Source organism: Cydia splendana, chromosome 25, assembly GCF_910591565.1.
Source record: "Cydia splendana chromosome 25, ilCydSple1.2, whole genome shotgun sequence".
Classification (NCBI taxonomy): domain Eukaryota; kingdom Metazoa; phylum Arthropoda; class Insecta; order Lepidoptera; family Tortricidae; genus Cydia; species Cydia splendana.
The window spans coordinates 11,383,819-11,408,532 of NC_085984.1; the positions used below are offsets into that span (position 1 = coordinate 11,383,819).

Here is a 24,714-nt window from a genome sequence, read left to right on the forward strand (position 1 = left end):
TTTTGCAAATTGTTTGCGTGATATATTTTGACTTATAAATATAAAAACTGAATTATTTATTTAAGCCTTAGCTGAGATATTGACATCCACATGCAATGCGGAAACTGATTTCTTGCCGGGAACGAGTGGAACAGAAAGAGGAACAGTCGAAAGATTTCACAATTGAGACTAAACAGTGAACACTCGGAACTATGTAGGAAGTCATAAATACCAGTGGTCGATTTAGTGCATTCAGCCGCAAAACTAAACGGATACATGGAAAAAGTTCGTTTTAAGTCTAAGAGCTATCCTCAGAAAAAGCTCGATTTTGATAGCAACAAAACCCTAATAGTTTGCTATAGGTTAGGTACTATCCTTGTTACTACATAGATCTGGGCGTCTGGTAGCTGTTGTTCAGTATAGGCCTCAGCGTCACGCCAGCAAAGTGTTTTAAGAACAATTTCTTCCGTTTAGTTCAAATAAGAAATATTTTTAATTTTATAGATAAATATCCCTCTGTTGCTTGCAAAGAAAAAACTCCCACTGGATAAACAAACTCGACGCTAAAGCCTGCTTCCAAAACCTTAAAAAAGCTTCCATTAATCTGATCAAGAGTTTTTACAAAGATTCTTTGATTGCATTGTTGAAAACCCTACCAATAATCTCGAGCGTAACTGCAGGTCGCGAATGAAAATCTCACAAAAACCAATTCTATTTCAGCCGAATAAGATTCACAGTTAGATTAAGAAACCGCATTTTGTATTTTGGTTTTGGTGCGATTGCAATTTTATATTGCTTTTAATAAATAGATTTTTGTACAAAATCAGACCGTATCTCTGTACAATAAGAGTGCAGATGTTTTTAGCGACGGTAAAATAAGTTTGTGCGCCGGTGGGCTATGGATGACACTCAAGGATTTAATAAAGGATGTTTTCGTGATTAGGACTTATTGTTGATGTCGTGGGTTCGAGTCCCGAGTGCTCTTCAGGTGCAATAATAATACTTTTTTACCTTTTTAAACTTACTTTTAGGGGTTTAAAGTGGATTATTCTGGATGATTGAATTATTTTAAGTTAATTTGGTGATCGTAAGGCTTGAGACAGCTTAAGGCCGAGAGTACTTTTAAAGGACCTTTTAGTGTTTACCGAAAAAGTAAAAAAATAAACAAAATTAATTTGTCAGGTAATACATTTTTCCCATAACTCATGAAGTTAATTTTTCCTGTAACTCATTTCCTATAACTTAAGAACTAAAAACCATTTTGGCTACACAACAGTTTTTTTTAATTCATATTATTCTGGCTATGGAACTATCCCCTATCTATATATCCTATAGAACTGAGTCTACACATCTTTTCAAGTTATCTAAAACTACTTTCCCATCTTTCCAGGGGTCGACGAGCTAGTCCCCGACGAAGGTGTCCGGTTGACATCAGAACCGCACGACGCAGTGGTAGAGGAGGGGGACGCTGTTCTGCTGAGCTGTGCTGCAGCCAGAGGGGCCAAGATACACTGGAGACACCGAGCTGATGGTCCACCGAGGAGGGATGATGCATTATCCAGCGAGGATAAGTACAGGTTAGTGAGACAACAATAATTATTTTTTAATCGCAATGTAAAAATGGCCGCTATTTGTAACTTAATGCTTTGAACTGATTGCTTCTTTTGGATGGTTTCTATTAATTAAATTGAGATATCAATCAGTCTAAAGTCTCTACTTATCCTCCGTGCGACCGGCGTCCTACACTACACGTAGTACCATCGGTGGACCTTATGCCTTTTGTAATAAGGGCCACCGATGTACAGATAGGACAGGATAGGATAGATAGGTGTTGCTGTTTGTACACCCCCTAATCAAGTTTTGACATTTTTCAACTGATAAAATGAAATTTGAATTAGCAAACTTTCATGCCCAGGATGACTGAGTCTTATGACGATTAGGGTAACTCATTTATGAGTTTTTTGTGCAAAAACGATAATGTAATATAATATATTCTCTCTCGTTTCAGAAAGCAGCTGGTGAACGGCTCGCTAGTGATAGAGAGCATGTCAGCGACGCTGGCGGGGCATTACCAATGTGTAGCCACGGGAAGTGCCGGCAGTGTGGTTTCCAGGGTCGCGCTATTATATTTGGCAGGTGAGTTTCATTTTCTCTTGAAAGCAGTTTTCACATTTCTCCTTGGTGCAAGAGTTTGGTACAATGTTATTAAATAATTAGTACCCCAACCACTCCAAATTCAATGTCCATTTGATATCGCACATAACAACTTCAAAATGGATTAGATTCGGACCAAGTTATCTTTGGAATTTGCAATGACAAAGTGTGGCAATGTCATCATTAATGTCAAATGTCTAGGAAAATATAACGTTAATAATGACACTCTTTACTTTGTACTCTTCAAGTCGTTGCAAAGTTATCTTAGCTTAGTCGCACTCTACCTACATACCGTTGTAGGTAGTATGCGTTTGACTTAGTAACGATTTCATGAAATGAAACCATCTGCGATCGTCATTTATCCTTGGTCAACCTGATCTTTTTTCCAAGACTAATCCCATCAATTTTTTATATTACAGAAGTCCCATCCCTCATACCAGGCCCCCGTAGTATCCTAGGCACAGTCGGAGCTCCAGCACTCCTCCCCTGTGGTGTCTCCGCCCCTCCAAGAGTAGCCGTGAGGCTGCAGGGTCCTGCAGCTCTGCCTGAGAGGAAGGTGTACTCTGCCGCCAGGTTACACAGTCCGCCACCGGTTTTGAAACTTAATGTGAGTGTTTCATCGTGTTCAACTTCTAAGCATACTTAAAGCAAGCAGTGTGGCTAACCTCAAGGCGCCGTGGAGTAAGACTGCATATTTCGTCTGAGTGTTAATTAAAACAAGCATACCAAGCATGTCTCTTACATAGATAGATATAGTAGGGGGGCAGATCCACACTCAGTCTTAAAGCGCCGCTTCATCTAGTAATCTAGTTCAATCTCTGAATAACAATACCTATAGTCCTATATGTACACACTTTTGCGATTCCAGCCGGAACCGTATGACTAACATTACTAATTGTATCATCTTCTTACAGGTAACTTGGCTAAAGAACGGGTCACCAGTACGATTGGAGGCAGCACGGGTGTCAGTGACCCCCAGTGGAGCGTTAGAACTTGATCCACTGAGACCTCATGACGCGGCTACCTACCGGTGTAGGGTGGCTCTATCACCGCATAAGCATAGGTGAGATTGTAAGATATCCGTACAACTAAGATTAGGGTAGTGTTCGATGCCATCTGTGACCCTGGTGGGGTGTTAGAACTTAGAACTAGATCCTCTGCGACCCCATGACGCATCCAGCTATCGATGCCGGGTAGCATTAAATCACCCCGGTTAATCATAGATGAGATTTTTTATCTGAAAAGTTGCGAGCAAGCTATCAGATGGGAACATTGAATAGTAATTTAAGTCTTTGTAAATGATCCGCAATAAATGATTTTTATTTTATTTTATTGAGAACCAGTCATCGCCGCTCATCGCAAAAGATCGACTTATGCGTTGCTGACTTTATTTAACCCTGACCATTATGGCTTGTGGAAAACTTTTATCACATAAAGGATATACCTCATTCCACATCATATCATACCAGATACTACAAATATTAGTGTAGTTTTCGATGCAAGTGGAAGTGGAAGAGTGCTAGTGCGATTAAGGTATCAGTTACCTGTAAAGCTTTGCTGTCATATTTTTTACACTTGGTATTTAGATTGTATTGTATTTATCGTTCTAGGACGGGCGAAGAGATCGAGCTGCGCGTGAGCACGGAGCCGCCAGATGAGGAGCCGCCACGTTTCGTCGCCACGCCACAACCAATCACGGTCATCGAAGGTTAGTCTTCTTCGCTCCAAATACGAGAAACCTAATTTTTGTACGAAACAATATTGATCTCTTAGCTTTTTTTGGTCTTTCAAGGCGGTTATTTATCGATTTAAGTAATAAAAAGGGACAAAACTGAGTTCCCGGTGCATTACGTACGTAGGTACGATACAAGAAAAATATTTAATACCCAAGCACGACAATCCAGAAAGAACAATATGGTCAATATGGGGCATTTTAATGGTCTGAACTCTGAATAAAAGCCGCAATTCTTTTTTATTTGTATAAAACATTTCAGTAGGCCTAGGCACTAGCTGTTCTTGAGCTAGAGATGCTTACAATTTACATTTTTATTGGCGCAGTCGGTAGGATGGCAAAGATCTTTTTAAAATTTTTTGTTACTTTTCATCATTACTCATTGAATTGAATAACTGTGTGTACATTTTTAGGAGCATCGGTGACATTCGACTGCGCGGCGGTGGGCAACCCCAAGCCGGAGATCACGTGGCTCAACAACGTAGGAGTCGCTATCGACCTCAAGTAAGTCACTCTTTAAGCAATATTTGTAACACATTGACGATTGTCAAAAAAGCAAATATCAGTAACGCGTTATTAACAGCCAACAGTAAATACTACTGTACTTACTTGTGTACTTTTGGCATGAAACTGCCACAATTACGTAAACACTTTTAGTTCCCTATATATTAAAAAATAATTGGCCAAAGTCAAGACTACGGTGTTCAGAGCACCGTATGACACATCCCTAGGTGGTTTTAAGTTTGGATACTTATACTAATTTATCCCATAAGTACATTTTATTCACTATTAGGAAATAAGAAGGTAATGTCTGGGAGCTCTGGGACCTTGGAGTTTGGACTTTTATTAAAGGCCTCTGGGCTAGTATAGGTAATGTAGAAGTTAGAAGTTATAAAATAGAGATTAAAGATTTTATTTACCACCTTCTCGCGTTGATTATATATCCATAGCAAATTACAGCTTTCTAACATTAACAATCAACCTCATCTTGGAGGTGAAAAGAGGAAAAATCCCATTTCGGCCAACCGAAATCAAGAACGTTTATATAATATAGGCCTACCGTTTATCTAAAACGTTTGGTGAAGGCACATTTCTAGTAGAAACAAATTATTATGAATTTCTCTGTAATTTGTACAAACCATTTCGTAAACTTACATTCCGCTAAACTGTTGTTTTTACATCTTACTAGCATCCATAACATATTGAAGTATATTCTTCCACTTTTCTGAACATTTTCATTATTATTCATTCTTTTTTTGTGAGAATGGCTTTTTCTGCCAGGGCACTTTGCCAATTATTGATTCTTTCAAACACCAAAATAGTTGACAATTTAATATACGTCAGAGTTGACAGGCAACTTCGAGCATAAAAAACTAAATCCGTCAAAAATACTGGGTATACATACGACCTCATGATAATCTTTGATATAGTCGCAATTGTTGGATTTTAAACTTGTAGACACGACTCAAAAAGGAATAATATTACAATTAAGTCTGTGATTCGGCATTTCTCGGTTTTTGACGTTTAGGCTTGTTTCTGAAGCCCCCTCCAGACTATGCGCGTGAATCGCGTGCGAAGCCGCGAACGTGAGTGTGGAGTCGATTACGCTGTCTACGAAAATCGACGCCACACTCGCGTTCGCGGCTTCGCGCCGCAATTCACGCACGAGTGTGGAGGGGGCTTTACACAGAATGTAATTAACGTAAAGTATTAATCAATTTGCTCATGTTTCATATAAGTCACAGAAATAAGTATTAATAAATGTCTAAGTTTTAGTACTAGTAGGGTAACTGCGTCAGTTTGCCGTCCAGTAGGTACCTGTTTCCGTCCACTTGGCGGAGTTGCTACAAAGAATTGCGTATAATTTGAATATAAACCTAACTTACCGCACAATTTTGGACTTATTGTAAGTCAGCTTTTAAAAGAAAAAATATTTTAGTAGAACTGGAATTCATGAGTACCAAATCTTAACTGACATCTTTGTCACTCAAACAAGTTTGATCAAGATCGGCTTACTTTATATTTCGTCAACTTTACCTTTGTTTCCAAAACCTGTGAATTTTAACTGTCATATACAATACAGGCGGCGTAGCACGGTCGCGTTTTTATCGCTTGTCACCATGCCTGTCACGTTCTAACAAGTATGTTAGTGCAAAAGGGACGCGCATAGTGATAGTCGATAAAAATGGAACCGTGCTGCGCCCGGTCTTCCAAAATTATTTATTCGTAACAGAACAGTATCTAGAAGCTGCTCTCAGCGATCAGTTCAAAAATATACATATTGTATACAATTAATACATAAATGTAATGGTACTTAATGAGAAGGAATACTGTTTCGACGAATCAGATACTCTCAGTAAAATCTATAGGTAGATGACGCCATAGCTGTTAATAAATATTAAATGACTTTATTATCTCTATACGCTTTACTAACTCTATGTGCGCTAATGTGAAAAAAAGAACACAACGACAGTGAAGAACGGAATTCTTAATTTAAATTTGTACTGATAAACTCCAATAATAAATATGATTCTTACTGAGCCTGAGCACACTGCGATAGTCCGTTGGTTGGAAAGCCCGTTCGAAATTTAAACTTATTTGCTTTATTACAAGGTTGCATTTTGCAGATCTTTTACTCTCTCATACTTATAGTAGGCTATTCAGAAAAAAAATGAAATATCTCACAAAAGTAAGTAAGTAGAATTAAACTTTGTATCAAAGACGTAAGTCATAAATTTCAATGCCAAAGTTTTAAGTAAGGATCTTTCTCACTAAAACTACTTCCTAATATGAAATGACCAGTGTAAGCATCAGTTAGCTAGCCCTAAGCAACCAAAGATCAGGCTGCAGTTTAAAAACTAATAAAGATAGAGTTAACCTGATAATTTTCCCGCCGTCTCCATACTTGTTTTAGTTGGACATTGACTGGTCAGCTGCCTGTTAGCTATAGTTTTCGCGAAAATCGACAGGACAGAGGTGAAAAATTTTGTATGAAAACTTGCAACTTTAAATGCATTTTTTATGGAAACTATTGCATTCTAAAATGAAGTCAAAATCAGTCCATCGACTCAATTTTTTTGACAATTGAAAATAAAATTCAGCCTAACCTTCTAACCCCCTAAATTTCCCCCTAAAATCAGAAATAAGCAGTTTCGACTTATTCACAGTGTTAGTGATGGTACTTGCCATAACTATTCCAAATTTCAGGTACCTACATCAAACGGTCTTTGAGAAAAACGCATTTAACCGATTTGCAAGACCGAAGTGATCCCATAAGAGCACCGTGAACAAAGTTTTGTACGGTGCTCTAAAAATGACGCTAAAGATAACCATTTATTGATTACATTTGTTTGTTTGTTTGCTAGTGACCTGGACTCGCGGTTCTACCTGGTGGGTTCTGGGTCCCTGCGTGTGCAGGCCGCTCGAGGACTAGACGCGGGTAGTTACACATGCCGAGCACATTCTCGGCTGGACTCTGCTGACAGCGCTACCACGTTGACCGTACTGGTAAGTCAAGTCCAGATTTCTCGTCACAACTCGTACCAAATAGGAATTTATAATTGTTGGTTGTTTTTCGCGGCATCTTATAGCACGATGAAGTCTTTCACGATCTCCTGCTATTAGCACTTTTGTATTCTGTTTATATTTTTTGTTGTTTATTAATGATTTTTGAGTTCTCGACGCTGTTATTGGATTTCGGGGGGTCGAGACCCATAGGTATATATATATATATATATGTCGGACCCTGACACCAGAAAGACGTATTGCAGCGTTACAGTTCATTATTTTAGACGCCTGTATAAAATCGATTAGCAATGTTGAGCTACGTATTATTTGGTTGTAACAAAATAAATAAAGTTGTGTAGAGAGTAACTCCGTCTATTGGCGCATTGTTGAAATAAAGTTGCGTAGAGAGTAACGCCATCTATTGGCGTGTTGTTGAACTGAGATGACAGGTAGAAGGCTTTGGAACGTCGAGAGGTTTCTCTCGAGTGAGCGTAGGCACGAGTTGGCATTTTTGTCGGTATGTTGGTAGACTGGTCGAGCAGGTTTGCCAACTTGACTTTGAGGCGGGAGCAGAGAGGCTCCGCCGCTGGTAGTTCTTCTTGATCGGACCGCGCTAGAGATCGGACGTACTCGTTAGCCAACCTCGTGCCTAACTCGCTACGTTCCTGAAGGATTATTCTGATAGCTTATAGAATCCCGCGTTCTTTAACCATTTAGCTAAGTGTTTTATTTCAAGTGTTATTTTTATTTCTTATGTTTCATTAGAAGCTTACTTTTGTGAAATAAAATGATGTGTTATGTGTTGTTTTAACTTGTTTTGAAAAGATTTGTCCCTCTGAGTTTGTTGCCGGTCCCATATAGGGCTAAATCTTCTCAGGTCAGATATGTAGGGTTGGAGCCGGCCTAGTTTGACTGGAATAAAGATTTAAACGGTTTCTTTTTACTTTCATATCGCTCCCTTGAGTTAAAAATAGCAATTAGTTCTTTTAAACAATTAGTACTGAAGTATAGTAGGCACTAGTATGGTTAACGAGTCCGAATGTTTATTTCATTCACTGGTAGCAATGGTAGGTACTGGCTTAGCTGTGAAGTAATACATCGAGATACTACCCCACGCACCCATCGCCTTTGAGACCATCGGTACTCGATATATATATATCGGAAAACATTGTTGGGTTAGATTGAAAACAGTATTTACAGTACATATGGTGCTACTTTACAACACCAGTGCGATAATTAGCACATTACGTAACTATGTCGAAAATGTAAAGGGCATATGTACTGCAAAACGTTGTACGATACATGTGCGAATAGGTTTTCCGCAGTTGTATTGAAATGTAGTATTTATTGTGTACTTGTGTTTGTTCAGACTGCGCCTCGCGTGTCACTCCCCGGCGGGGCGGTGGTGGCGGCGCGCACGCGCGGGGACGCGACGCTGCGCTGCGACGTGCGCGGCCGCGGCGCCGCCGTGGCGTGGCTGAAGGACGGCGAGCCGCTAACACCCAATCAGCATGATATAGCGCTCGTGGACGGGTCAGTATTCTTAATCCTTGGTTCACCATTAATGCCCCTTTACTTTTTTATTTCTTTATTTTATCCCGTAGCACGTGTACCTATGTAGCGTGCGAAAGGCGAGGCGTATTACTAGATGAGTAGCGAAAGATTCGTTTTTCTGCGTCCATATTTCGCTTTCGAATATGTAAATGCGGCATAATAAGGTGTAACACTTATTGAATGTATGTTGCTGTGTTGCAGGTCATCGCTGCGCATCCAAGGCGTGCTGCGCGTGGACGCGGGCATGTTCCAGTGCGCGGCCAGCAGCGCGGCCGGCAGCGCCGTCGCCGCGCTGCGGCTCGTCGTGCTACCACCCGATGACGGTAAACAAATATTCCACCTGAGTTTTAGGCCTTCACCACGAAACAGGGTTCATGTTTGATCCAGAAATATAATAGGTAAAACCTTGTAAATAACATGGTGCAATAAATATAGGTAATGAAACGCTCGCTCCAAGCGTAAATAGCGAAATAGCATTGACCGGCGGCAAAACAGCCAGTACCACCGAATATAATGTGTGTCAATCGAGCATGAAGATATAACATCCCGTGCGAATTAAAGCTGCTCGATTTACGATTGTTGATCTCCGACAGCTCACACTGCGCGTAGAAAAAGCTTGCTCACCGCTATTCGCTTATCACTGGTCGCCACTGAACGGCTATGTACTCTTATATAATATGTACCTACTTATAGAAAATGACTTATTGAAAACAAAACCACTAGATGTTGACTTTGTGATTTATTGAAAATAAGTACAGTTTCGCGCATTAGCCATTTTTCATATAAATCTTAATCATTTATGAGGCTTTAAAAGTAGGTATTTTATTGCGCTGGACGCGCTCAGTACACATTTTTTACAATCTGACTAAAATTGACATGCAATAGTATATCCACTCAACACGGAATACAAAAAGGTCCAACATGCTCGTGTGTTGCTAGATTTAAGTAATATTACCAGCAACACAACACATGTCCAATATCCAATTCATTTTCCAACTCCACTTTTGATTTGATTTTTTACATTTTTGTCTAGCGTTTACATTATTTTTACATTCAATTTTACTATATTTTTATGTTACTTTGCAAGTATTTATAATTTTAACTTTTTCATTTTAATTTTATTATTTTTTATTCCCTCCCCCCCCCCCCCACAGAGCTCGCCTCCCTCCCCTCCCCTCCCGACATCTTCAACTCGCTGGTCCCCGACCCCCCCGAGGCCGACTTCCTCGGCGAGACCTCCCCCGCGTTCACGCACCCACCGGACTACTATGATTACACGCTCACTGAAGGCCTGGAGCTGGCGCGAGAGAATGGGACCATCGTCAGCCCGCCCAGGGACCTGAGGTCAGTATTTGTCTGTATTTTCAACCATAATTTAATGCCCGTATAAAATGTAAGTCCAAGACAGTCCTAATCGAGTTTGACTATTTAGTGAAGATTGAAGCTAAATTGCCAAATTTCAAATCTTGATATTCTTGATAACCGTAATGTATGGAGCCATAAAGCGACATCTACATTGTCTGTCAATTTCGAAACATGAATAGAGTTAGACCAAGAAAAGTCTGCAGCGATTTTGATAGCCCACGCGGTGCAAGTGTTATTTATACGTCATAATTTCATAGAAGTTTGACGTTCAAAATAACACTTGCACTGCGTGAGCTAACAAAATCTCTGCAGACTTTTCTTGGTCTAACTCTATGTATTAGACTTAACGCATATCAATTATCATACAATCGATGATTAGAAATGATGATTCTAAGGACGATCAAAAAAGTTTTATACTACTTGAACATTTTTAAGCACCTCACAATTTAGTCTAAGAATTGCGTAGTTCTTTTTTTTATAGGTATAATTATGTACTCTAAGGAAAGTTCTAAAATGAAATAAGTTAAAAAAAAATTGTGTTCCGCCTATTTGTTTAAGCGTCCTGACAGAAGTATTGACCAAGTTTGACTGAGTTGACTGTTTAGGGCGGTAATCGTGAAGCATCGCTTCGTGACGCTGAGCTGGCTAGAACCGGCCAGGAAGATGGAAGAAGTGGTGGGCTATGTGGTGGTGTATCGGGTCAAAGGGAGCGAGAGGTGAGTGATATCGTGATATCGACATGAAAATAGTTTTGTTCTCGAATTTGAATATCACTCTTTAATCCTTTGGGCAATAATAGGAAAATAAATGTTAATATTAGGTTTAATTCAGAGTATATCGTATCATTAGGTAATAATTAAAAAACGAGATTAAAATATGGAAAACCATCGCATTTGGTGCAAATACTTATCATTTGATGGTTACCTGTAGGTCTATTTAGATAAATTAAAATAGTATAATTTAGACAGAAAATATTTTTCTACACATTAATTTTAATTATATCAAATTATTTTTTACTTTACGACTCACATTCTTATTTTTACTCGACGTATCACTAATTCTGTTTGACATGACAAACATTTTTTTTGGTCATATGAATAGCTCTAAATTGTCTAATATACTATAAATAGTTTAAGTTTGTATCTACCTTATAAATAAAGATAATTTCTATAAATAGCTCTAAAATGTGCATCATACTATATAATAGGGAGCGAGTATCACGAGGAAGCGCAACGCGGTTCGAGATGAACGTCGCAACTCTGCAGCCTAACACTACATACGTGTTCAGCGCGCGTGCACTCACGCTTAGCGCCATTTCGCCGCCAACTGAGGTATACTATTACAACTATTTATCTGTTTTTTGCTAATTTACGATTCCCCATGTCGTGATCAAGAACATATGTAACATCAAGTTCGAAACAACATAAATGAATATTGTAAGCATAAGGAAATAAAATAAAGTTATTTATTGTTCTCTTTTTATGTAATTCAAGAATGTATTTAACCACGAACTTTATTGCAACAGACGATCGAAGCCCACACGGCGCCTGAAGAGCTAAGCTTCGGTCCCCCCACCAACGTCAAAGTGGAAGCCGCGGGTCCTCACAGCCTCCGTGTGAAGTGGTCACCGCCAGCGCAAGAACCGCAGCCACCACACTACACCGTACACTACACGGAGGTATGTAAAAAATTACTTGAACGAGTAAAGGATGATTCACACTAGAACTGTCCAGGTCCGGGTCGAGGCGTTCGACACTTCAGTTTCTATAGAATGCATCACCTAATCGCCGATCACCCATCAAATAATCTCATATCTCCTTTAATTAAAATCGATTCATCGGTTCAAGCATAGAGAGGTAACAATAAGATAATCATTTATTGCATAAGATAAGATAAGATAAGATCCTTTAATTAAAATCGATTCATCGGTTCAAGCATAGAGAGGTAACAATAAGATAATCATTTATTGCATAAGATAAGATAAGATAAGATCCTTTAATTAAAATCGATTCATCGGTTCAAGCATAGAGAGGTAACAATTTAACAAACATAATTTATAGATAAACAGAGTTACTTGCGATGTTGATACGTCGCAATAACACAAATCAAAAATATGTAAATTTGACTAATGTAATTTTTGCAGGTGGAAACAGGCCGCGAGCAAGTTGTAACGGCAGACGCGGACGAGACTGGAGGATCCGTCACTCTAGCCGGGCTCCGCGCCGCCGCCGCTTACTCCGTGTCCGTCGCCGGCGCCGGTGGTGCGGCTGCCGAACCAGTCCTAACGAGGACGTTAGCGTTAGCGCCTTTAGCGCCGCCTGTGAATGTCAGCGCTGAACCAGCTTCACCCACTGTAAGCAGTAAACACAAGTTTTAAGTTTTTTCTCTCTTCTATCTTATTTTATGCCGCACCATGGTGTAGTATCTGCTGAAAGCGGTTCAGTTACTTTAGTGTGGTTCGCGACGCCGCCGCCTACTTCAAGACAAGACTATATCAAGAGTTTATTTATCGAAATTCATATCCATTAAGACATTTCACGCGATTATGCGAAAGAAAATCATCTCCATGATGGGTAGGCCGAGGGGTAGTACCAACAGCATTCTGTAGGTTGCGCATTGGATTCGTCAAGTTACAGGGATTGCAAAATAAGAAAATAATAAATAGTTTAATATTATGTACAAATTCAACATTAGTTTTTCAAGTCTAACTAGATCATAATTCAAAATAAATATTTTCAATTAAACTGAAAAAGTCACTGAAATAAAACAAATTACATTATTGTTACAGTCGATCCTGGTTCGCTGGGAAGCTCCCCCCGCCCGCACGCACCGCGGCCCCCTCACGGGGTACAAGGTTCGGTTCCGGGCCGCCGGCGCGAGGAGGAAGGCCGACTCTCTCACTACACCCGCTGATGCGAGACGGGCAGAGTTGAGAGATCTCGACCCTCACACCACATATCAGGTATTGTGTTATACATTTAGAACTGTATACTTAAAGTCGTGACCTGATACAGAAATGCTACGATCTAGAAACGCCGCGGCAAATAAACGACTTATTTAACAATGCACCTTTAAACATCACAAAGTACTTCCACCAGTTTGTTAATAAGATACATCTATATAGATTATGTCTACGTCTAGGTTTTTGTATATCGCCAAACGCTTTCGCTTACTCGAGGTTTAATTTTTTCTCAATAATTATGATATCAAATGTTTTCTTCGCTGTCATCAGATTCGTGTGTGCGCCATCAACGCGAACGGGTCAGGTCCCTTCAGCGAGTGGCTCACAGCGGCCACACAAGCACGAGCGCAAGATGAGTCGAGAGTACCGCCACAACCGCCACCACTAAGCAGTTAGTATTTGGACGGGTCGTATACAGAATAAGGGATTTCTTTTCCGAGGGCCTACCGCTAAAATCGGAAAATTGAAAATTGTTATCTGGTGGTAGACCGTCTGTACCCAAAACTTAAGATCTTAATTTCTTTTTAATTCCGTTTTTTACATTGTAATGTGATTGTGTTGGACCTACGAGAATGTATGTTGTCTTAAATAAACGGATTTATTATTATTAAGGTGACATTCAGATGAAATCTGTAGCTACATTACATACTTTTATACCAAGTTTGTTTTAAAACAACTTAGGTATCGATCGAACTTTAATGGCGCTCAACCCGTCATTTTAATATTGTGTTCCTTCCACAGCTCGCGCCGGCCGCGACTGGATCTCAGTGTGGTGGGAGGAGGGTTCCGAGGGGGGCTCCCTGATCCGCGGGTACCGGCTCGGCTGGGGGCTCGGAGTCCCCGACGTGCACGGGAAGGATCTACCCGCTGCCACGCACCATCATGTCATCAGAGGATTAGGTAATATGTATTGCAGTACCTGAAGACATGGATTTCTTGGGGATTCAGGGGGGTGGGTTAATACCAAAAAGTCCGCACACATTTTATCGACTTTAGAAAGTTTGTTTGCCAAGAAAACATTTTTTGATAATTTGCTCTGTCCCCTCATGGGCCACCAAAAATGCTGCCAAATATATTTCTTTGTTTTCTAGTTGTAAAACAGATTGATTTTTTCCACAGAATCGAACGCGGAATACGTGATATCCCTCCACGCATCGAACGCGCTAGGCGCGGGGCCTCCAGTGTATGCTACTGTACGAACGAAGGCAGCAGCTGAGGGCGATGACCTCGAGGAGGATGAGGAGGACGAGGAGGATGAAGAGGACGAGGAGGAACGACCTCCGTTAATACCGCCCGTCGGACTTAAGGTAACTTTTTTCCATTTTCATTATGCGTCTTAGGAGTCCCATGTGGTTTCCTGATCCCTGACGGTACTTTCCCTTCATTTTCAGTTTTTAATATGTCAATACCTTTTTTAATAGGTGATAATGCTTAGCGGCAGCACGGCTGTGGTGTACTGGACCGACCCCACGCTACCTAAAGGACAGGTCAGTACTTTTATAAACGAACTTTGAAGAATTATTCACTAAACTATTTATTTATTTAAATGTAGCATTTTTTTGCAATCATTATGTACATAATTTACATTTGTCAAGATGAGTAGTCGGCAAGCTAAAGTGTGAATTGATATTTTACATTGTATATTGATAGACGGCAACAGACGGGCGACGCTACGTGGTGCGCTACGCGGCCGCCGGCGCGGGGCAGCGCGCGCGCAGCTTCAACGCCACCGACCTCAACTGCATGCTCGACGACCTCAAGCCTTTCACACTTTACGAGTTCGCCGTCAAACTCATTAAAGGTTAGTTCCGCACCAAAGTATTCCACTACACGAGTATTATCCGGTTCGAAGGACCATTGTCGGATGTTACTATGCAAGAATCATTTTAAAGCGGTAGCGATTCCATGTCGTGCAGGTGGTCAAGAATCGGCGTGGTCGATGCTGGTGTCGAACACGACGCTGGAGGCGGCGCCGGCGTCGCCTGTGCGCGAGCTGCGCGCGTCGCCGGCCGCGCCCGCCGCGCCCGCCGCGCGCGCCGCCGACCTGGCCTGGACGCCGCCCGCCAAGCCCAACGGAGTTATTACAGGTCAGATATATTATATCAAATCAAATCAAATATCATTTATTATCAGGCAACTAAGGCCCATAGGTACATACCTTACAAACTAACATACATACAATAGTAAAATCTTACAAGCTAAAAATTTTTTTGGCGACATGACGGTTTTCAGTTGTATCGCATGTTCCAGTGTAGGATTTGGCAGATTTTGGAGATTATAATACTAGCTGTTGCCCGCGACTTCGTACGCGTGGATTTAAACAAATACTGCTTAGAGAATTAGAAAGAGTAATTTGACGTTTATGTACAAGCGTGCATTTTTGACTTTAACTTAAATTGTCTTAATAGGTATTCTGCGTCACCTTTCAGGTTAACTTTCAGGTAGTGCATGCGTTGCACATCATCTAGCGAGTTATTTTTATGAATTAAGGTGTTAAATAAATCGTGGAAAGATTGCCACTCCGTGTACTCACCGCTGAATGTCAGTATAGTGATTCGGGGTAATTTTATCTCACTGTTTGACGTTTGAATGCCTGAACTATTTTCTATATTGTCCTTTATTTCGGCATTAAATTTCTGCAAAACTGTCTTTAACTCACCCTTATACGTGTAATAACGTTCTTCAAAGGTATCATATAAATCTTCCGTAAAATATGATAATTTGCATTTGTCTTCCTTTGAAACGCCGGTAATCAATCTTTGATGGATGGTTTTGAATTCTTTGTAGTTATTTTCCAATGTTTCTAAACGTCCTTGAAATTCACGTGTGCCTTTTCTGTTATTTCTAAGTTGTCTTGTTGAAGTGCTATAAGACTTATAAGTTTCTCGGCTGTCGACATGTTCGTTGTGAATTTCGAAAAATTTGTCTAAAATACGTAAATATAATTTGCACAATTTTTTACACAACTTCACTGTTTCTCTTTATTTTAATTATCCGGTTCGAAGGACCATGTTTACTCTATTTTTGTGAATATCTATATTATTTTTGTAAAGAAAACGTAATTTTATTATAACATGACTTTATTGACTGACGTGTTTATATTTCATCAACTAAACCAAAGAGTACATTTGACAAGTAACTTCAAAGATACTGAACACGCATCATGGTATCAGATGTACCAAATATTAATTATTATAAATTAATTTTGATTTTCATGGTTGTTCTCCCTCTTGTTAAATATTTAAAAAAAAACCATTTTCCCCAAATTTTGAATATGAAGCTGAGCGAGTTTTACGCACTACCTATAGTTCGTTTTTTTTAGCATTAGAAATAAGGTTTTAAAATTTTTAAAATAAGTTACGGCAAATGTTTAACAATTATGAATCTAATACGATCATTTATATTCTTCTGCTTTCATAAGTAATAATTAACTTACTGATTTTTAAAAAGCGTTTTTCAATTTAAAGACATGTCAAGATCGCTTACCATCTTTCAAGTTCTTTCTAATGCTAAAAAAACAAACTATAGGTACCCGAAATCGTATTCTTTTTAATTGGAAATTTTAAGGATTCAAAAGAATGGGTTTCGTATTTTAGGCTACACAATAATGTACGCCCCGTTGGGCGCGGGCGCGGGGGAGTGGACCGTGCAGAAGGTGGAGGGCGACCGCCCGCGGGCGAGGGTGGAGAGGCTGCGGGCACGGACCACGTACTCCTTCAAGGTGCAGGCCAAGAATAGCAAGGGCGTCGGCCCCTTCTGTGCACCCATTTCATATACCACTGGTATTGGTGAGTAGCATTATTTTCGTCTGTCTGAATTTTTAATCTACCTACTACATCATTTTTAATCGTAAATTTAACGAGTGTTGGTTTAAATTCATTATTACAAGAATAGATTTAAGTATCTAATCAAATTGCTTAATAAGAGATTAAACTAAACATTTTTGAGTTAGGCTTCATAAATTTAGTAGTAACTAGGTATACAAACTTAAAAAGATAAAAGTTAACATGCCACAGCTTTGCTTGAGCAACAGATACGATTAAAATAACTTGAATAATTTTATTTATAACCATGGTATAATAATATACTCCGCCTGGTACTCTATTCCGAGATTCGCGTATGACCTAACTGACACGGGCCTACGTCATCATGCTGCTTACAGGTTCTCAAACTTTAAAATGTGGGAGAATTTTAACCAACGGTGAAAATTATTTTAACGGCATTAATTTTAAGTTATTCATGTAGAAACATAGTAAAATAAAACAAATCTAATGTATTAAATTAAACTTTATTTATCTATACAAGACAAACGTTTTAAAAACTAATTCACAGTTACACATTAATTACCAAGCTTACGACGTGAAAAGTTTGGAAAACACTGCGACTGCTGACACTGAGCGAGAAGGAAATAACAATTAACACGCGTTCGACAAGGATGACGGTCAGGGCATGAAGTTATCTAGATCCGAATTGTCAAATGTGACAGTGCTATCCTGTGTTGCCAGTAATGTAAACAGAATTACCCGAACGTCTGAAATTTCTTTTGTGAATCGGAAGATATTGCTAACGAATAATTAAAAATGACGTGTTATTGTAAAATTTAAGATAAAATACATATAAATGAAAATTATAAAATTATAAAGAAATATTTTAACTTATTAACCATAGGTATAATGTACCCATGTAACATGTTATGTTGAAATAAAGTGGCAATGTTATTGTGACGTAGGCCCGTGTCACTCTGGGAATAGAAGACCATGTTTTATTAGACCATGTTTATAACTATGTATTGTGAAGCTCCATTTATTGTGACGGGATCAATACCGGACAAGTCAAGGATCGAATGATCGACATGAGTTCTTATTTTAAAGAAACAGTGTAGTAATTATGAATTTATTCGACAGTAAAAAAACCGTTTTATCTTTGTATAAAACGAAGTAACTGTCCATCATAACTGGTCCCATAACATCAACACCGCATTAATGTAAATGATATATTATAGGATCTAGTTTATTATCGAGAAATACGATCTATGTTTTATATTAAATTAAGTAATGTTAATTTGTACTATAATAGATACGGGTGGTGGCGGACTGGCGGGTGCCACATCGGCGTGGCTGTGGGCATCAGCGGGTGGTGCGTGCGCCGTTTTAGCGCTCGCTGCCGCTTTAGCGTTGTCGCTATGTTGCCGAAAGGCGCCACCTTTGTCGCCACACACTAGGTAAGTTTGTAACCACATAGACACATATCTGTTAGAGAGTGTTCTAGTCTCGCCCCATAAAGGTGACACATCTGCCAGACAGATCTAAGGTATGCATCTGTACGTTTATCCATTGTGACTTCTTTGCCGTATACTCATGAGTGAGGGACGTGACACTGTGGACACTCTTAGTGCTTTCCAAGCCGCTCTATCTTTGGCCCGGTGTAGGCTAGCCTGCAATGTGGCAAATAAAATGACAATCCACTCTAAATTCCTATCTTTAGACAACATCTCAGAGAAATTATTGTAACGTTTGACGATTGTGATTGTTGATTAAGTCCGCCTTTTGTCACTGTATATTTTTTACTGTGCAATAAAGTTTAAAATAAATAAATAAAATAAATTGTATTGAAAGTTTTTCATATTATAATTGAGTCGCTTAACTTCAAACTCGAGTAAATCCATCTGTCAGATTATGCGATTTTGGTATTAAGAAAAGGTAATAGGGTATATATTTGCTCAGAGGGTCGAATGGAATTACCCGAGTTTGAAGTTAAGCGACACAATTTATGCTAGCAGTATCAGGATTTACAAAGATAGAAGTACAAAGGCGAACTATACCTATAAAGGATTCTCGCACTTCCATCTAACCTTTGCTAAGATGAGTAGATACCTGAATATACAAACTCACACAATATACCCTTGTCTGTGGCAGCACGTACCAGAAGTCGTCAGCGTCGGCGGGCATCAAGCCCCCGGACCTGTGGATCCACCACGACCAGATGGAGCTCAAGCATCTCGACAAGAGTCTGCACAGCTCAGCTAGTAAGAGTACGCGTATATACTAACACACACTAGATATACACTGCCGCCAGTAATCTCAGTTTAAAATGTATTTAAAAAATCCAAATCGAAATGCTTAACAGAATATTTTCCCCTAGTTAAGTACAAGATATACACCAAACAATTAGAATTGATAAACGAGAAATTTTTAGAAAATCTCACACAATGTTTGATTGTATTCAGTATCAGCCGGCAGTGTAGACGGGCCGTCAGCGCTGGCGTCGTCCACTCTAACACTGACGCGAGCCCCGGCCGAGTACGAACCGGCGCGGCACCCGCCGCCCGCCAGCCTCGACCGGAGACACTACGTGCCTACTTATGTCGGTCAGTGTTGTTTACATATTCATGAGTTGGGTCTGCTTCACGCCTGATGTTGGGTAGCGTGGACGGGCCGTCGGCGCTGGCGTCCTCCACTCTAACACTGACGCGAGCGCCGGCCGAGTACGAGCCGGCGCGGCACCCGCCGCCCGCCAGCCTCGACCGGACACACTACGTGCCTACTTATGTCGGTCAGTGTTGTTTACATATTCATGAGTTGGGTCTGCTTCATGCCTGATGTTGGGTAGTGTGGACGGGCCGTCAGCGCTGGCGTCGTCCACTCTAACACTGACGCGCGCGCCGGCCGAGTACGAGCCGGCGCGGCACCCGCCGCCCGCCAGCCTCGACCGGAGACACTACGTGCCTACTTATGTCGGTCAGTGCTGTTTACATATTCATGAGTTGGGTCTGCTTCATGCCTGATGTTGGGTAGTGTGGACGGGCCGTCAGCGCTGGCGTCGTCCACTCTAACACTGACGCGCGCGCCGGCCGAGTACGAGCCGGCGCGGCACCCGCCGCCCGCCAGCCTCGACCGGAGACACTACGTGCCTACTTATGTCGGTCGGTATTGTTTACATATTCATAAGTTGAGTGCTTCATGCCTGCATGATGTTGGTCAGTTTTGTCTACAGAACCCGTTGACATTGGGTCGCGTTAATAGTTTAGTTTATTTATTTCATAATGATAAATTCCAGTATAAATTATTCTTACGCTAATCTATATGAATTTACATTATGATCGTCAATAATTTAGCATGCAAACGTAATTATAAAATGTCCACAATGATAATAAAATAACAAATTTTGGGTTTACCCTTGAATTGCCGACAGACATTTCATCGAATGTTATTTCGAAGACAACGTTTTTTCATTTCATCAACAAGTCATTGGGTCGAAGAATTGATACTAGTAACTTTAAATCTGGGACTTTTAATTGGCACTCGAGTTATTTCGTATATAGTTTATATCGTGGTATTTCTTTACGGGTTTTCTTATTTCATTTAGGATTGCATTTAATAAAATTTGTTACGCATAAAATTATTTCAATTTGTAATATTTGACTTTGATAGCCGTTCGTTTCTGTGTGGGGTCGCAGTTCTAACCTAACCTAAACCTACTTTGAAAGCCGTTCGTTTCTGTGTGGGGTCGCAGTTCTAACCTAACCTAAACCTACTTTGATAGCCGTTCGTTTCTGTGTGGGGTCGCAGTTCTAACCTAACCTAAACCTACTTTGAAAGCCGTTCGTTTCTGTGTGGGGTCGCAGTTCTAACCTAACCGAAACCTAAAATTCTTACACAGAAAAATGTATAAATGAGTAGTACGACATATAAAAATGTATTAAAGTAATGCGTTGTGCCAATTAAAAATAATTTGAAATGAATCAGCGATCAAGTAATATTCGTTGAATAGTATTTCTACGCAGTAAGAAAAATTTAAATAAATAGTATATGAAACAAAATAACGCCAAACAATATTACTAGTACTAACGTTTCGATGAATCGTTGTCGATGAAAAGTTTGTCGGCAAAACAAGGGTACACCAAATTGGACACACATACAATAAGTAAAGTGTGTCACAATTGTATTTTAATGAATGATGCAAATTTTGTGTCCAACCATTTTACCAAGTGTCGATTTTGTTATATTTGGTTTCTTTATTTGTTATGTTTTTTAATTTATTTGCGTTTGCGTTACGTTTTGTTACTGTATGTATAGACCGGCGGTCGCCATCTTGCGCGGGCTCGGACGAGACGGCGCCGCTGCGCGCGTCGCCTGCGCCGCGCTCGCGCGAGTGCAACGTCTGTGCTTATCGACGTGAGATTTTCCTTTATTTCTTTATTTTGTTATTTTCTTATTAGTTGGTTAATTTTTTTATAGTTTATTTTATTACGTATCATTTATTTAGAAAACAGTTTAAAGTCCTTTTATGAATATCTGCTAGAGATTTCAAAATAGTACTAAATGTTATTCATTTGTGTTTTTACTAAATTGTTCTCTAAAAAGGTTGACCTTGAAAAAAACATGAAACGATTGGTATAAGAATAAAAAGCCACATTTTGTCGCTGGCTTTCCATTCTTCCATAGTTACGAAAGCCAGTTGTCGGTAAGTAACAGATCTCCTAAGACCTTCGTATATTTGTGCCATTTGAAAATGTCACCCTGTATAGATATGTGATATGTTGTTGACATGTGATGTGCAGCGATGACGGGCATGGGCATGGGCGTGGGCGTGGGCGTGGGCGCGGGCTGCGCGGCGAGCTGCGAGCGCCGCGCGCTGCGCCCGCCGCTCGGCCTGCCGCATGTCGACCAGGTGAGTGGGGCTACACCCACCCTTCTGACACACTACCAGTTATCAATCTTTGATATTTATGAACACTTATGCAAGAGCGGCTTCACTTAACTTCTTTTAAATGTAACACGTGATAAATCTTAACATAAATGTCAAATATGTTTAAGCTTTTATATAGATTTAACATAAAAATAAAAAATAAATAAAATAAAATAAATTGTTTATTTCAGACCATTTGATCCATATTTTTGTTATTTCATTCGAGCGAATACAATTAAATTACTGTACTCAATTAAACTTAAAACATCTGTAATACCATGGATTGCGACGAATAAATGATTATGATTACATCGCTCGACTCGCATTGACCTGTCCCGTCTCCAGCAGGAGTGTTTCCAGAGCACGCCGCTGCTGGCGGGCGTGGCGCCACTGTCGCCGCAATCTTCTCTGGCGTCGCTACATGCGCACGGACATCCTGGTCACGCGCATAATACACTGCCGCACACGCACTCGCTCGCGCACCCGCCGCCCGCGCCGTGTAAGTATCGAAAACTACACCTGGTTACTGTGAAGTAAATATGTAACACTGACGTTAGCTTTGCCAAGTTATAATTAAAAGTAGCAAAACTTTAATGAGTTTAAACAATTTACATGTTTTTCATTGCCTACAGGCGGAGGCGGCACTTGTCCGCTCGGCGCCGCCTGCGCACCCATCGGCGGCACCACGCCCGCCGGCTCCGACATCTACGCATGCGCGGCGAGGGAGAGGGGGCACTATGTCGCTTACGAACCGCTAGGACATTACACGCAGTAAGTAGCGCCATCTGTACTTTAGAACGAGAATATATGCAGTTAGAGCATACAACTTCATCTGTTGTTCGGAAGTACAAACGTGAAGCAAGTGCATACAGCGCCATCTGTTATTCTGAACGATAAATACTGTAACTGCTTATGGTTGGTGCATTGGGTTGTTATAATACTCTTATATTTTTATTCTCATAATTTTTTTCTTTTCTTTTTTTTTGTGTTTTGTTTTTGCACGCACAAATAGCTCTGTTTTACTATGTAGAAACTACTTAATAAGCATGATGTTAAAATATTTTCATTAAGGAAACTGTAAGTCTAGTTTTAAGAAAAGTTCCAGTGTTATATATAACTATAAAAGACTGTTTGTTTCTTAAATAAATAAATAAATAAATAAAATTCTAGCTGGTTTATCTAGGAGTCCTTGTACAGTGAGCATATGGCACCATCTATATTTTAGAATTATAAATGATCCTAACAAATGATAAATCACATTTACCTTCAACTTCCAAATGTTGTCTACGATGTGATTCGCTTAAAATAGTTCTCCTATTTTGCCCAATATAAATATTTTTCTCGTTTGCAGTCGCGATTCAATGAGTAGCGAGGCGGGGGGTCTGAGCGGCGCGGGCGCGAGCGGGGCCAGTGGCGCTAGTGGCTCCCTCAGCGGGACCGGAGGCAGCTTACAACGCCGCGCCTGCGCAGGGCCGTTACACAGCTTTGCTGACTCGCCGCATTCTACGCCCAGCCACGGGCAGGGTAAGACACAATGTAATCTGTAACTTATGTTAAAACGTACTGTCAGCGAGTGAAGTGGATAAAGGTGTGTAGATCCCACCCACCTCACCCACTTAGCTACTTCTGCTTCGCTGACTCGCCATAGTGAAAGTAGGGGATAAAACTATGAAAACCTCCAGACCCTTTAATTACGAACACTTTTCCTACTCGCAGGTAGCGTGAGAGAGACGTCGCCGTACAAGAAGAGCAACAGTTCCTCGCCCGGACACATCCCCAATCGGCTGCAGCTGGGTAAGCGCCATCATATTAATACATATTTATTTTTTATTGACCCTTTGACCGCCAAAACGCCAAATGACGCGCGCGGCTCCGCCCAATATCAACCTTCTTGCTTCCGATAAGGCTTACGATGAGGCATCGCAAACGATAGTCGATAGGCGTGGCGTTCAAAGGGTTATTAAGGACCGAGAGTCATAAAAAGTAACTTGTTAGTCAAATCTTTTAAAAAATACGCATAATAATTTTTGTGAGCAGTCGGTTCCCTAACATAAAATATCCACTTTACAATACAATTAGTATGGCAACTTGAGTACTTAATTTGGGGCATCGGCCGTACTTAAAAAAAAAAGCTATGTTAGAATTCCCAGTGCACCTCACATAAACTCTTTTTTCGATACAGGTGGCAGCGTCGCGCACTGCCCCGAGGAGCTAGAAGCGCTCACGCCGTCCCGCTCTACCGAGCGGCTCGCGAGGGAGATGCAGAACCTGGAGGGGCTCATGAAGGACCTGTCCGCCATCACGCAGCAGCAGTTCCACTGCTAGCGCACCGCCACTCCTCCGACCGAAGGGGAGATACGTGTATAACGGACTAGTTGACTGTTTATCGAACGCCAATCCAATAGTAAAAATATATGGATAACACATGCGACACCCTCCTAAAATTGGGGAGATACGTGTATAACAAGCAGATGTGATGGTCGTAGTTGTATACGTGACGTCGTGATAGGCGTGGAAAAAGACTTTACAACAAAGGAGTGTTCCAGTTATTAAAGGACATATGGTACACCCTATATAGATACTACGGTAGCTTAGGTTGGTATTCTACCTGTCCAATTTCTTGGTCCAATGTGCATTGCGTCTCACTCCCTCAATAAGCAAAATCTGAGACGCAAATACACATTGGGCAAAGAAATTGTACAGGTGGAATACCACCCTTACCGTCGGAGTTCACCAACGACGTGGTACTCCTCACATGCTGTGGCATTTAAAA

General features: G+C 40.6%; 1 protein-coding gene across 1 annotated transcript in view; it reads left to right on the forward strand.

Moving 5' to 3' along the window:
• The window catches only part of LOC134802676 (neogenin), a 106,189-nt gene extending 81,831 nt beyond the window's left edge, over window positions 1-24,358 (forward strand). Inside the window, exons 2-34 of the mRNA XM_063775310.1 lie at window positions 1,370-1,556; window positions 1,988-2,115; window positions 2,553-2,740; window positions 3,048-3,196; window positions 3,744-3,841; window positions 4,279-4,369; window positions 7,231-7,372; window positions 8,742-8,905; window positions 9,128-9,249; window positions 10,081-10,270; window positions 10,897-11,007; window positions 11,499-11,622; window positions 11,817-11,969; window positions 12,435-12,644; window positions 13,080-13,253; window positions 13,524-13,644; window positions 13,995-14,153; window positions 14,373-14,560; window positions 14,675-14,740; window positions 14,904-15,054; window positions 15,170-15,340; window positions 16,850-17,041; window positions 18,330-18,474; window positions 19,169-19,284; window positions 19,480-19,624; window positions 19,678-19,805; window positions 19,880-19,990; window positions 21,814-21,923; window positions 22,287-22,440; window positions 22,574-22,712; window positions 23,293-23,465; window positions 23,658-23,735; window positions 24,124-24,358. Of these exons, the coding sequence (XP_063631380.1) occupies window positions 1,370-1,556; window positions 1,988-2,115; window positions 2,553-2,740; window positions 3,048-3,196; window positions 3,744-3,841; window positions 4,279-4,369; window positions 7,231-7,372; window positions 8,742-8,905; window positions 9,128-9,249; window positions 10,081-10,270; window positions 10,897-11,007; window positions 11,499-11,622; window positions 11,817-11,969; window positions 12,435-12,644; window positions 13,080-13,253; window positions 13,524-13,644; window positions 13,995-14,153; window positions 14,373-14,560; window positions 14,675-14,740; window positions 14,904-15,054; window positions 15,170-15,340; window positions 16,850-17,041; window positions 18,330-18,474; window positions 19,169-19,284; window positions 19,480-19,624; window positions 19,678-19,805; window positions 19,880-19,990; window positions 21,814-21,923; window positions 22,287-22,440; window positions 22,574-22,712; window positions 23,293-23,465; window positions 23,658-23,735; window positions 24,124-24,266 (4,721 nt within the window). The 3' untranslated portion in view covers window positions 24,267-24,358. The remainder of the gene's footprint in view (window positions 1-1,369; window positions 1,557-1,987; window positions 2,116-2,552; window positions 2,741-3,047; window positions 3,197-3,743; window positions 3,842-4,278; window positions 4,370-7,230; window positions 7,373-8,741; window positions 8,906-9,127; window positions 9,250-10,080; window positions 10,271-10,896; window positions 11,008-11,498; window positions 11,623-11,816; window positions 11,970-12,434; window positions 12,645-13,079; window positions 13,254-13,523; window positions 13,645-13,994; window positions 14,154-14,372; window positions 14,561-14,674; window positions 14,741-14,903; window positions 15,055-15,169; window positions 15,341-16,849; window positions 17,042-18,329; window positions 18,475-19,168; window positions 19,285-19,479; window positions 19,625-19,677; window positions 19,806-19,879; window positions 19,991-21,813; window positions 21,924-22,286; window positions 22,441-22,573; window positions 22,713-23,292; window positions 23,466-23,657; window positions 23,736-24,123) is intronic.
• Window positions 24,359-24,714: the final 356 nt, after the last annotated feature.